General features: G+C 33.5%; 1 protein-coding gene across 2 annotated transcripts; it reads right to left on the reverse strand.

Moving 5' to 3' along the window:
• Positions 1-1,008: 1,008 nt before the first annotated feature.
• Positions 1,009-11,074, reverse strand: LOC122310841 (coiled-coil domain-containing protein SCD2-like). Of its 2 annotated transcripts, none has more exons than XM_043125036.1 (17): positions 10,455-11,074; positions 9,847-10,019; positions 8,238-8,313; positions 7,987-8,028; positions 7,819-7,881; positions 6,370-6,419; positions 6,268-6,295; positions 5,886-5,960; positions 5,659-5,769; positions 5,523-5,583; positions 4,538-4,654; positions 4,291-4,412; positions 4,134-4,203; positions 2,512-2,553; positions 2,105-2,145; positions 1,518-1,644; positions 1,009-1,438 (listed from the first exon to the last, which is right to left on the reverse strand). In XM_043125036.1, exons 1-17 carry the CDS (start codon positions 10,818-10,820, stop codon positions 1,320-1,322), a joined length of 1,683 nt encoding a protein of 560 aa, XP_042980970.1. In that variant the 5' UTR covers positions 10,821-11,074; the 3' UTR covers positions 1,009-1,319. The 2 variants fall into 2 exon arrangements, with proteins under 2 accessions (XP_042980970.1, XP_042980971.1); XM_043125037.1 differs by having other exon boundaries at positions 4,291-4,409; positions 10,455-11,071.
• Positions 11,075-14,773: the final 3,699 nt, after the last annotated feature.

The following is a 14,773-nucleotide window of genomic DNA, read 5'->3' on the forward strand; positions in this document are numbered from 1 at the left end:
GAGAGAGATATATATAGGGAGGGACCTCAGAAGAGAGAAAAAAAAAAAAAAAAAAAAGTGTATTCAACGATTCCGAACTTCCAATGTCCAATCTACAACGTTCCATCAGAGAGGTGACAAAACGAATGTTCAGACTCGTGCTCTTTTTTTTCTTCTCTTTTCCTCTCTGTCCCTCGTTGTTTTCAGGGAGCTCCCGACGAGAGAGAGAGAGAGACGTGTTATGCACTAAATGGCCAGTAAATGAGTAAAATTACCATGAACTCGGGTAAATAGAATTTGATCTAATCAATTCAAACAGTCTAACCATGGTGATGAATGGAGGTGACTTTTATCTGCTTGAAAACTAAACAGTCATTTTTATTTATTTTTTCACTTTTAATTGAGTCCATTTTCCATGATCGCGATTTGGTGTTGTCCTTTTTTATTTTAGAAGGTCAGTAGGCAACCATTAATTTTACTTTTTAGCTGGAACCATGCCTTAGCCTCGTACATATTATGTGCCAATACTCGCGAGAGTAGAGTCACATAACTCGCATAATCAGACCTGCCCTACATACGTCTGCTCATATTATCACTAGTTCCCACCGATACAACTGTTTTTTCTTTTCTTTTTTCGTAATGCACTTGTATTTCATAGCAAAAGAAACTGATTACCCGTCAGAACATTCCATTCCAAAAGGTTTTAAACAAAATATAAAAGGAGGCCCACATAAACATATTGACAACTACAAAACAGGAACGGCATTCATCCAACGCCAGCTAGCACATGCTTCTTTTCTTTTCATTCCCGACCAAACAGATTATGGTACAATAATAACCAATTCACTTACGACAACGAAACTCTCTCCACGCCTTTGCACAATTTCCTTGCTTTTTAACCCTTTATTAAGATGATCTTTGCAGGCTTTATTTTCTCTCTCCATCTCGAAGGCCAAACGTATATATCAATTTTTTTTTTCTTTTGGGCTCCAAACATATATATATGTATCTTAAGTACTCAACCCAGTCTTTGTAAATTGCCCGATTTATAAAAATTACAAGATTTCAGCTCTATCATTCGGAGGGCTACTACAACTTCTATTCAAGATGTAGTGCTTACATGTTGCGGTTGGCAGTAGTAACTAACACCCGGCGATGACGAGGGGAAAAAACAGGAACATTACCGATCCGGGTCAAGTTGGCATTCCCCACATCACATATATTTGGAAAAATGCTCCCAAACTAAAAGATCTAACAAAAAGGAATCTACATGTACATGTTTTTAATATGAATCCGAACATATTTCAAGCCCATTACTGTCTGTCAAGCAGACTCTTCAATTATAAAGCAGCTTTCCGTGCAATCAAAGAGGAAGAATCTTGGTCGATTTCTTTCCGAGATGCTTCCCAAAGTCGTTGCCCAATCCCCAATTTCCTGAGCTCCATAAGACCTTGCTCCACTGAAATGGAAAATACCAGACAAGCAATAATTCATGAGCAGCAGAACTTAACACACCCAAAAAAGGAATTAGAAATTACCATCAACAGCATCATGTGAAGTTGGTGAATGGCCACTGCGGTTAATCCAAAACTGAAGACGATCTTTTGCAATGTCCTCCTCTATGCCATGAGCTTTGGCTCTTCTCCAAAAATATGTAAGCCATGCCTGTGCAAATTGTATGCAGAAAAAAAAAATCAGATTCAGCATTTTAAAAAACATCTCATTTGTATCTGTAAAATCTATGAAAGCAAGACCGACAGCTACTAATCATGAAGATTAATATATGGAAACCATTTAAATCTTTAAATACTATCTAACTGATCCAAAATACCTTACAAAAGTGGGTGAAGATCATAAAATGAAACGAGAAGGAAAGCCCAGTGATAGGAAATAATGATATTGCATTGAAATTTTCCTAGAGACCCAAATCAATGGCACAATAAATCAGGACAGAACAAAGTCCATTCGAACATCAGTTGACAGAAGGTGTATACAAAGAAAACCCAAAACTCCGTGTTGGCACCAAAAGCTAGGATATATATTGCAATAGAAATTTCATGTCAATGGAACATGAATGTGATACAAACATAGTTAATCAAGGAAATGAAAGGAAAAAAGCCCAGACCTCCTTGAATAGAACATCCTCGGACTCCTCTGCGCTTAGTTCTGCAACAAAACGTTGAAACCAATATTATGTGCTCATTTTGACAAAAAATTATTAACACTACCAAAGCATCAAAGACTAACAAATTTAAAACCGCTTAATCTAATTAGAATGGATTTATCATTAAAAATTTAAGGACTCTCAGCACATCAGCTTCAAGTGACTGCAAATTTATTTATAATCAATTTTAGTATCTTGGTCCTCTAGAAAAGATCAAGTGATAATTATTAAAAAAAATGGCAATAGGAGTCTTTTGATCGTGGGAATTCCCCATCTTCAACTGATGCTGGCCATAGTTGTTTCCTCAAATCCAGCAGATGGTGCAGTTTCTGAAGCAAAACACAAGGATATCCCTCAATATGACTTACCAAATGCCTCCATAAACTTGGGATCACTTGGTGATTTCATATCTGAAAACATTAGAGGGGAAAGGTAAGTACATAAAAGTGAACAGGTTTTTGCTCGAGAAAATTTAGAATCTTGACGAGCTATGTTAAGGATATAAATAATTAAATCTACCTCTTCCCATCAGAACAAAGGTCCTGAAACTTTGAACCCTAAGTCTACACTCTACCCTATTAATTAAATATTTCACGTGTTGGGTCCAATTATTATTATTTTTTTTTTGGGGGGGGGGGGGGGGGTGTCTCGCCCAAACGTGAGGATGAGTGTTTAAGGATATAAATAATTAAAAATACCTCCTGATAAAAAAAAAATATAATTAAATCTACCTCTTCCCATCATTTTAAACTTTTGAGACAAGTAGTGATTTCACAAGCTAATCCAAAAGAGAGAATACTTGTTAGGTGTCATGCAATCATCACATATCTCTGAGATGGAATGGATAAAATCAACAAGAAGACAAAATAAGACTCTCATGTGTTGTACTAAGAAGTTAAACTACTAATAAATGACCATCTTCATGCAGTTACTACAGCAGGAAAAAAAATATTGGAATGGTCGAGAAATGACACAGAAGTACATATGTATACACTTAAGAGTATCACTAATACACTGATTGGGTGAAAGGTTGAAAAAATTAAGAGACAATTTGGCCTGAGATCTAAAAGAAACCATGGCCCCAGATATTGTCGACCAGAACATGAAAATTAAATTTTTAAAAGACAAGCAACCAGGAAAAGTTATGAACATAACACCATACTGTAAGCAATAAATTATTGCCTCAACATTGAACATGTTATCTCGACCATATTGTATTGGCTGACAGACAAACTGAAAATAACAACAAACCATTATAATACACAATATGTTGGTGTGTTCCAGTCAAAGGCCATCATGAAGGTACCTATCCCCATAAAATAAAATAAAAATATCGTGAAGGTGGTTTTGCCCTGGCATGAGATATTCAACAATATGTATATACCTCCATATTCTTCTATCTTGGATTTCACCAAACATATATTAGCAACTTTTGCATGCATCCAAGCATTTTCCATTCTTGGCTCTAGTATAAGAAAATATTATTCATAGCCATTATCGTTGCAGGCTGACCATGACAAAGAAGAATGACTTTGTCACCCAAGATAGGATTTGCTGCATCCCAACCAAAAATTATGGGCTGAGCCCCATAGTGAAAACAAAGAACTATGAACTTGCCAGCAAGAAAAGAATTGACAGGAGCTCAAATGTCTATATGCACAATTAGTTTCTCACTGCCCCCTCCACAATATTGCATATACAAAACTGTTGGAGTAACAATTTGGACAGACTGAAGCAAAAGTGAAAACAGAGATAACACAAGAACTAGGAATGTAAAATGGCCATTACCACAACTAGATAAGTTTAACCTTATTTTTCAAAGGCTTCTTATAGAGAAGCCAGCCATTGGCAAATCATCTAGAAGGTGAAAATCCACAACAACAACAAAAAATGGAAAACAGAGAATTTTATTGAACAGAAAAATCTACCAATTACAGCAGGAATCAGAAGGAATTAAACAAAGCACATCACCAGTCTATACAAAGTGCACCTGAAATAGATAGTCGAGCAGAATTTGGACGCCGCTGTTGGGCCAGTGAGAGCACAATGGCCTCCTCAACCTTTAAAATGGCAACCATTAAATATCTCAGTTTATATAGCAGCAGGTAACTGAGAAAGAAACAAGGGGTAATTTATTAGAAGAGAACCTTTAAGGAAGCAAGCTCTTTCAACCCCATTTCCACAGAAAGCATACTCTCAATATTTCCTTCCCCAGTTAAATCATTGAAGTCCTGAACTTTGCTCCTTTTCTCAGGATCATCGTTACCTGCTAAACAAAATGATACAACTGTAAGAAAATCTCATCGCGGCCAACACAATGAAAACAACTACAGTTATTACCCGGCATGAAAGGGAAAAGACATCAACTGCAAGGGCTGATTAGTAATTACAAACCTTTTGCCCAACCCTCCTCCTTGGCCTTTTGTCCAGCAGAAAGGACAATCTCAAATGGAAGAGGTGCTAAGGATGACCAGTGTTCATACTTTGACATTGCAATATCTGCACAGATACCTACAAATCATGAAAGATATTATGTAAGGTAGGGGAGTCAGACATGATAATGAAATCTATAAACATCCACCTTGCAAAAATAAACAAATAAGGAAAAAGAAAAAGAAGAGCAGGAAAGGAAGAGAGAGATCATCAACATGGAACACTGTCAATAAGCCTAAATACTTTTTTTTTATCAGTACTTTTGTCAAAGGTAAAAATGTTGTTCCCAAAACATCCAGATGGCAACATATTAGCTGCACTGGTTTTATGGATAAACGTAAATACTTCAGAGTTCATGATATTCTAATAGAAATGAAAGGATAAAAAGAAAAAGGGGTTCTATAATCTATATAGGGCTCTCAGCTTCATTGCTCTTTCTAAAGTTGTCTACATAAATGTGAGAGCTGGAATTAAGACATAAAAATAGATTAAGGCACCATTTGGTTTCACAAATAGTCTCAACCCATCTCATGAGTTCATCCAAGCACCATTCAAACACAAATACTTTTTAATTTCAAATTTTCAACTTTTCAACTTGTTCATCTAATCATTACCTAATCATTACAACTTTCCCAAACTTCCAAACAAAACACAAAATACAATACAACTTTTTCAAATCCCAAAACAAAAATAATATTAAAAAACTATATTCTAACAATATTTTAACTTTATAATATTTTTATTCAACTTTTTCTCTCTTCTTTCCCAAAACCCCATAAAACATCTTAACTTAAATCATTTCATTACTATTCACAAACTATCTCACTACTATTCACATATTTCTCATCTCATCTCATCTCATTTGTGTAACCAAACGAGGCCTAAAAGTAATAAAATGATCCTTTTCCTCTCAAATGAATAGAGACACAACATATTCTATGGTTACCATATTTTGCAGCTAAGCCCCAGTAACGAGCAAGCCAACACCTCTTAAGAACAACTTCTTCCTGAAAAATGGAAACACCAGATAATCAGTTCCCAAATGACAACTAAAAGGCTCCTCAAACAGTGCATGTACATACCATCTCTTTCTGAGTCAGTGTCATTCTTTGTGTCATCGATCGAAGTGATTTTACTTCAGATTCAGCTCCATGAAGCTGTTTCACAGCGGCTTCAGCCTCATCTTTTGCATTCTAGTTTAGGCAAGAAATAAAAGATATTACTGAGATAAGTAGCGGAAGCAGCAGTGAGAAATTCTCAGAAAATTTGCATATAAAAGAACACATAAAAGGCATGCTAGCATCCTTACCACAGCTTCAGCTTGAAGGGAAACAATTTCCTTATCTTCTCCATCCTTGGAATTTTTTGCATCTTTAAGTGCAGCCTGTGAAAGTAAAATGCCTCGTCAGTGATAGCTTTCCCTCAAAGGGAAAATGATTTTAACCATCCTCTGCTATCTGATGACATAACAGTCCAACACTACTGAGATAGAAAGTTCCATTCATGCAGGGAGAAGACCATTGCAGAGCTAGATTTTTTTCAAGGGACATATACAAGAGCAACCAACACCTAGGCATAATTAACTAGGGAGAGCTAAAACTTTTTACCTAACATACTCAGAATAAGGAAAATTTTAAGTTTCTCTAATTACCTTTATCAAAATAAAGTACATTGCTAGTTTCTCTTATTACCTCTCTTTGACGCAGTGCAGCTTCCTTTCTGCAGATTAATATAGGGTTATCACAATTACATTAAGAAGAGGACACATGAAGATTACTATGACTTTAATTCACCTGCTCAAGAGTTTAGCTTCCAAAGATACACCTTCTCCAAGAGCAGCAACCTGAAGACTTATAATTAAGCAGTTATGTTACATACTGAATTTGCAGCATATATCATGTCTTCAAATATTTTTTTTTTTATAGGTATATCATGTCTTCAAATATGAAATGGCGAAGAAAAGTGTTCTAAATTTCAAATCACCTAAACCTCAAATTTTGAAAAAAGAGAAGGTCCAGCTTGGCCAATGATCTTTAGGAGGTAATTTGTATTTCGCAAGGCAACTTAGCATGTAGGCAAAAGCATCCATCCTATTGTGCATCAAATGGCACAAAGAATAAAGTCTCTTCACATTCAACAGTGTACATTGATTGAATCCTGTCTACATCAAGGGAGGAGAGGTTTATGGGAAGGGAGAGCTACCTCCTATTGTGTAGTGACTAGTCAATAGGCCTAATGGGCCTCCAACATAACAAGGAAACTATAAAAGATTGCCAATTTATTTTACTTATAAAAAATAAATAAAAAATATTTTTCTTTTAAAACTTATATTAAGAAAAAAAAAGTAATTAAAATTACCAAAAATGTAAAGGAGAGTCCCGCCTCAAGAATGAGCGACTATCGGTTGGTTCTCCCAAATAGTTAATTGTATTATCAAGTAATGTTAAATCAATAATCCCAAGGGCCAAAACCATGAGCTAGTGGAAAGAAATAAATTTAACCATTTAATTTATATTCTAATACTCCATTCACGAGTTAGCCAGACATAATATGTGGGTCCAACATGTGGAATATTTAATTGAAATGGGGTGAAGCATGAAGTCAATGTTTCAAACTCTAAAACTCTAGTTTGATAACATTTTAAATAAAAAATTATCTCAAAAGTTTTAAATGGTGGAAAGAAGTAATTTAACTATTTAATTTATATTCTAACAGATAATAATTTATCATAAAAAAATATAGCTATCAATGGTTTTAAGGTTTAACAGCAATGGAGGAGCTATGAAAATGGAAAGAGCTTACTTAGGATATGACTACTTTCTGTCATCAATAATATTCTTATTTACCAATAAAAAGGGGGGCAATGGAAAGTGTTTACAGCTAACATTGTAGGAAAGGGGTGAATGGGTGGGGAATATAATTGGATGAACTGCGTGAGTCAACCCCAAGTCCAGCACATGATGGCAGAGCAAGTAGGCACGCACATGCTATCACCATTCTTAATTGAATTTTAAATGACCTTTGGAATTCAATGAGCTTAACATTAAATGATATAACATTGTCAACTTCTGATTATGTTGCAATACAAAATATTATCAAGCTCTTCTCCTAAGACCTCTCAAGATTATGCAAAGTATATAAGCCTTTACCATGTAAGGGGACCATAAATGAGAAGTTCTTCCAATAAGAAACAAAGTACACCCTGGACATTATGCCATACAGCATGAAGCCAAAGCAAGTACCTGTTTCTCAAGCTCCTTAACTCTGGCTTCTGATTCTTCACATCTCTCTTCCTCGAGTCTAAGCTGTAAATCAAATTTCAGAATATGGTTAACTACTGATAAGTGAATTATGTACAGAGGAAAAAAAAAAAGCACTTTGTCGGGGAAAGATTAGAAGCAACATCGCACCTTCTCAAGAATATTCTCATTCTCTTCTTGTAGCATATCAAGCTGTAAGGTGAGAAGTTAATTTCATGATAAAAGGCAAACTCTTCATGGATAACAAGACTTTTTTTGTAGGTATCTAAATAAAATACTCACGACACTTTTCAGCTCTATACATCTTTGATAAGTAATTTTTTCTTTTTCTTTTTTATATGGAGTCCCATACATAGGAGTGCACATGCACAAATAAAAATAAATTCATGCAGTTCACATACTTCGTCACGAAGTGCAGAAGCATCACGTTGATCTCCAGAATCTCTAGATTTAAAATGTTCCATATCTGATGAGAATCTGCAATACAAGCCATAAACCATCTCCAACTTATCACAAATTACATAAAATTTAATGAACTCTTACATGATCTGAAGCATACATTATTTTATTACACACAAGTAGCCCTCATATGCTGAGATTAGATCAGCTGCAGAGACCATGCATATGAAGATGCCGGGGGTTGGAGATAATAATATTATCTTGATTTGATTTTCATAATTATCAAATCACTTTGATTTGATATTTTCCTTGATCTGATTTTCATAATGATTGAGATATTTACCTTATCTCATCTCAATGTAATTTCCCTATAAATAGAGATTTATGCCTTGTATTCAATCACAATTAAGAATAGAAAAGTGTAGTTTTCAAATTCTCTCACTCTCCTTTTTTTCATTATTTATTTTATATTTTCTATCATGATATCAGAGCCCTTGGCTAACGCCAGGCTCGATCCTATAGTCTTTTTTTTTTTTGAAGTTCTTCCGCTAGATTTACCTCTTACAAAATTTTCATCGTTGTTCAATTATTTTCATATCAAATCCATGTATTTGGAGTATTTTTATTAGTTGTGAGCTTTTTTATTGGATTTTGGTATGCTGTAAGCATTGGTCCTATAGTTGACCAAGGCTATATGTAGCCCATTGTCGACTCAATCTTTCAGCCTATGGTTATCCCCTTGTTGGTTTTGGCCCATTATCAACTCATTGTTGGCTACAGCTTCGGATTTGATATTACAACTGCCAGTCACTTCATCACCAATGCCATTTTCAACATCTCATCTGCGATTAATCAACAGATATGAAAGCTATACTCAAGATTTCAAAGTTCTTCACCTTGAGTTTGAGAGGGGATGTTAGAGATAATCTTGAATCAAGAATTTGATTTAATATTATTATGAATTGATTTTCATAATTATCAAATCACTTTGATTTGATATTACCTTGATTTGATTTTCATAATGACTAACATATTTACCTTATCTCATCTCAGTGTAATTTCCTTATAAATAGGGATCTATGCCTTGCATTCAATCATAATTGAGAATAGAAAAAATGTAGCCTTAAATCTCTCTCCCTCCTTCTCTTATCTCCATCTCCTTTTCTATTCTATTTTATTTTCTATCATTAGGAACTGAAGATTTACATTGTTGGCTCGATAAGGTATGTTGCACATAAAGAAAAAGACCTAGGTTCACAAGGAAGATAATGGCTTCCTAAAGTTGTAGGTACATTTATTACTTATCAAAGGAAAAAAAAAAAGTTTAGGTACATCTACGAATTATTTTGTGTATTTGTTATTGTACTTAGCATTTGATAGAGTCCCATTCTACAATAATACAAACTAAAGACCGAGATGATTAAACAAATATGAATCATCAATACAGCATAACTTTGTTTAAAATATTAAGAATAGCATTATTTGCCGGTCCAGATGATCCTATCATCCTTAACATTCTATGTGTATGGAGTTTTAGGCAAGAAAATAATCAAATATTTCCTCTTTTCTTCTTTTCTTGACTATTTTATAATGATGTGAACAGGTCTACACCTTTTTTTGAGTTGCATAATTTCAGGTGGCTCTCCTGATGGCAGAGAAACCGCACTCCTCAATGGTGCTTTATTTGGTGGTGCCAATGGCACCGCCGCACGAGACAACATCGATGGCCCTCCAGCTGACGTCAAGCGAACTGATGGAGTTGCCTCCACAGAGTTCCGAGCCAACTAATTAATAAATATGAGAAAAATCCAATTAGCCTTCTACCAAACTAAAGCCAAACCTTCCTCCAAAAACCATTGTGTACCGATATTTAAGACGATTAATGAACTCATGGAAAATCGCAGAATCTGCTCTAAATTCAACGTGTGAGCTTCATAAAACACATTTCTTATTTGCTAAAAAAAAGGTAATCATGGTACAGATCTCTAAGTGAAAACCCTCGGATAGTAAACTCAAGCTCAATATGGTACAAAAGACAAATGATTAACTGAAACTATAAAAATAAAACAAAGCATAACGCAGTGTAGTATCAAATCTCAGGTATCCAACTCAAGTAAGATCAACACTGTAATGCATCAATCTCGAAATTACATAATCTCGTTACAAATCAACTAGCAGTAAAAACACGGTTAGAAATGGAATCTAGAGCTCGAAATTACCGCAGGTGAAGGAGATCTATTGGTCCTGATAGACGTAACCTCGGGCTTTTTAGTAGCGTTGGTAGGGCTGTTGACGGTCCTCGAGAGAGAGATAGGCGGAGGAGCACTGTAACGGAAGCCTAGGTCGTCCTCGTCTTCGTCGTCGTCCTCGTCGGCGGTGGTCTGGGAGGCCATGACCTGAGCGAGGCGCTGAGCCGCGGCTTTGGCGGCGAAGTTCTGAGTGCGCTTGACGGTGGAGAAGGTGGTAGCGGAGGAGGATCGCGCGTGTGCAGGCCGCGAGGGGGATGACTGGTTAGAGCCGGTGGTACTGGACTCGCTGCTCCATTGCCGGACGTAGACCGGGCTGTCAGTTGGTTTCCGGTCCATAATGAATGCGCGCGGTTCGCGTGAGCTATGTAAACCGAAAACGAGTGAAAATGCCTATATCCTCCTGATTATGTAATCAGCAACGAGACTTGAAGATAGTGTGAAGTACTGTGCCTGCGCGTCTTTGTTGGAAACTCCGCTGTTTGGAGAGGGAGGGAGAGACAAGCGCAGATTTTCCCGTAACGATCTACGTGTGATCCACTCATTTGTGTTTGGGGAACTGGACTAATGAGAAGTTATGCTCGGGAGAAGTGACATTTGCTGACGATCAAGGTTTATTTGAAAACGATTTTATAAAAGACATTCCTCTCGTCTTAACCATTCTTAAATATTATTTAAATAAAAATTCTTTTAAATTAATTATTACAATTTTTTTAAACTAGTTATTATAATTTTTACAAATATTTATATAAAAAATAATTCAATTTTTTCAAATATCTAAATAAAAATAATATAAAAAAATTATATTATGATAATATTTTAACTTTATAATATTTTTTATTCATTTTTTCTATCTCATTTTCTAAAATTTCACTACTATTCATAAATTATTTTATTATTATTTACAAAATTTTTATCTCTTCTTACTCATCAACTCTTTCTATACTATTTATCAATACTTGCAATACTATCTTAGTATTCTAACACCATATATAATTTTTTATCTTTTTATTTTTTTTCTCTTAATAAGTATGTGATACATGAATGATGAGTAAACGAACCCAATTAATTTAATAAAAATAAGATAAATAAATAAAAATAAATGTGATACATGGTATATGAGATTTTGAGTAATAAAACTCATAAATATATAAGCACAAGGTCACTCCAAACTCATTACTATTATTTTAATTAATATTTGATATGTCAAAATAAAAAGAGAAAATAAATAGTTACCTGATTAGTTTGTGTGACGCCCCCAGCTCCCGTTTGAAATTAGACGGTGATTGAAACGTTGGGACATGTAACTCAAGACTACATATTCCTTATACATGACAGATGCAATGCACCTATTAATTTAACAGTATGTAGTAATTCGTAGTGAAAAAATTCTTTTACTACTTCGATCTAGTGGTAATGTAATAATCATGTTACCAAAATGTAAGCATCTCAAAAGTTTAGATTTCATTAAACACTTCCAAAATAAAACTGTTTTCAAAAGATCTCCCAAAACAAGAGACTAATTTAAAGTTGTTTTTCACAAAAAACCTCAAGACACTTTCTTTTCTTCCATTAACTCCATGATCAATTTTCAAAATACAATCTTACTAGGTCATCCCTAATCGCCCTAATCCTTGTTCAAAATCATTTTTAGCTCTTTGAAGAGCTACAAAACTTCAATAATGAACTGGTCGATGGCTTCTAAACTATCTAGTAAAGACGGCTCCAACGAGCTCTCAAGGCTCTTCGAGGAGTTGGCATCTTGCGCTTCCTCATGATCGTCTTCTTTAAATCCTGTAACAACTTCTACTATTCCGAATAGGGAATGATAGTGAAAATTACCACAATGAGATTTCAATAAATCTAAGTAAACAAGAAACATACAACAGATAACATAAATATATAAGAGCAAACCCATAATGAATGCTTAGACATGAACTTTAACTTATGCAATATTTGACTTTTACCAAAATAACATGTAATAGAAATCTTTTTGACCTTTTTCAAAAAAGCATCTTTTCGTCTTTTCATCTTGGTTCTTAAACATATAACATATAATTTGAGCTCGAGTTCTAGATCATTCACATAAAATAACATAACTTGGAGCTCAAGGCCGTATTCATTTCACAACACACGTGGTTGTAGGGGAGAGTATCGGTTGGCCCAGACTGGACCTAGAGTAGGTTTAATCGGTCTCGGTCCAAATTTTAGTGGACCGATTAGTTTCGGTCCGGTCCCAGTCTAGGAATTTTTTACCTCGGACCGGACCAAATAATAATATATATATAATATTTTATTATTTATATAATATTTATAATTGTATATAATTAATTATAATTTTTATCTAACCTAATAGGTTAATATTTATAATTTTATACTAATACTAAATTAATAATAGTCTAAATTAATACTAATATACTATTATATAGTTATACAGTATACTAATCATAAATTCATAATAACTAAATCATTATAAGTCTATAACTATATCTAATAGTATTAGTATTAGTATTAGTTAACTTAATATCTAATATGCTACTATTAGTAATAAGATTATAAGAGATTAAGAGTATTAGTATTAGTTAACTTAATATCTAATACGCTAGTATTACTATATTAGTAATAAGATTATAAGAGTATTAGTATTAGTTAATTTAATATCTAATATGCTAGTATTAGTAATAAGATTATAAAAGACTAAGAGTATTAGTATTAGTTAACTTAATATCTAATATGCTAGTATTAGTAATAAGATTATAAGACTATAAGAGTATTACTCTTATTTAATAAATAAATATAGTATTACATAGAGTATTAGTAAATGTGTTGGGTTTGAAGACAATGACGAGATATGGTAAATTAGTAATACTAGTTATTAGTTATTATCTATTAGTACTAGTGTTATTACATATTATTAGTTATTAGTTATTACATCTAGTTATTAGTTATAATATAAGTACTAGTGTATTATTAATTATAATAAATAAGTTAATAACTATTACTAATTTACTATATACTAATAGACTAATAGTATTAGTATTAGTGTATTACTAATATATATAATATATATTAGTAACTTAGTAACTTAGTTATACGTATTAGTAATATATAATAATAGATACATATAACTAATAACTATATGTAGTAATAGTATTATTATATCTCTTCAAATCCTACACATTTATTAATACTCTATGTCATACTATATTAAATAATAGTAAAATACTCTTATTATTAATACTCTATGTAGTTATTAAATATTATATTACTAATACTCTATGTAGTTATAGTGATTTAATACTAATATATTACATATTAAGTTAACTATACTAATACTATTATAAATTTATACATATATGATATATTATAATTTATACCATAACTCTTATAATATGTTAACATATTGATATATACTGGTACTATATATTATAGTTAATAGTTATACATTAAAAAGTATAATAATACATTGATACTAAATATATATATATATATAGTTATAGGCTTATAATGATTTAGTTATTATAAATTTATGATTAGTATAACTATATAATAGTATTAGTACTAGTGTATTATTAGTTATAGAAAATAAGTTAAAAATTATTACTAATTTAGTATATACTAATAGACTAATAGTATTAGCGTATTACTAATATATATAATAGTATATCATATGTATATATATTAAATCTATCACAATATAATTACATAAGTATTAAACAAAATGTCATTGAATTAAAAAAAAAAAAGTCAAAGGTGGACCGAACAAACCGACCGGACCGACTGTCCTGAATGGGACCGGACCGTCCCGGTCCTTATGGAGTTTGGTCTGGTCCAAGTTGGGAAAACCCTAGACCGAATAGACCCGGTCCAGTCTGTAAAATCTCCCTGGACCAGACCGAACTCCCCCTACGTGGTTGGATATCTCACGGCTCCCCTATGCACCAAATGGTTCACGTTAGTTACCGCATCAACCAACAACCCACTTGACAAAGATGACTACGTCATATTCTTAAACATACTTATTATGACAGTTCACATTTTTGCCTTCACCGTATGACATCCACTAGTTTTAGGTGCAACCCCACTTTGGTATCCTTTCCTTTAGGATCCATTCGAGTTTCGTCGACTGTACTTCGTCAACCCATGGGCTACTACTCCATTCTAGTTATACTAGGGCATTTCCTTCATCCTAGCATTTGGAATCGTTATAAAATGTTCATTGACTCTTTTCTTTTAAAAGCAATATACAAACCCAATATATGTGACATGGACTTATGATACTTGACTTTTTT

The sequence above is a fragment of the Carya illinoinensis genome, chromosome 5 (genome assembly GCF_018687715.1).
Source record: "Carya illinoinensis cultivar Pawnee chromosome 5, C.illinoinensisPawnee_v1, whole genome shotgun sequence".
NCBI lineage: Eukaryota > Viridiplantae > Streptophyta > Magnoliopsida > Fagales > Juglandaceae > Carya > Carya illinoinensis.

What these genes read in the sequence shown, in the direction of transcription:
- LOC122310841 (XM_043125036.1), bottom strand. Translation starts at nt 10,820, where the DNA reads ATGGACCGGAAACCAACTGACAGCCCGGTCTACGTCCGGCAATGGAGC. An exon ending in CTGCACTGCGTCAAAGAGAG is followed by an intron (nt 5,961 to 6,267) that starts GTAATAAGAGAA and finishes TTACTTTCACAG; the next exon opens with GCTGCACTTAAAGATGCAAA. An exon ending in CAAGTTTATGGAGGCATTTG is followed by an intron (nt 2,146 to 2,511) that starts GTAAGTCATATT and finishes GTTTTGTTGCAG; the next exon opens with AACTAAGCGCAGAGGAGTCC.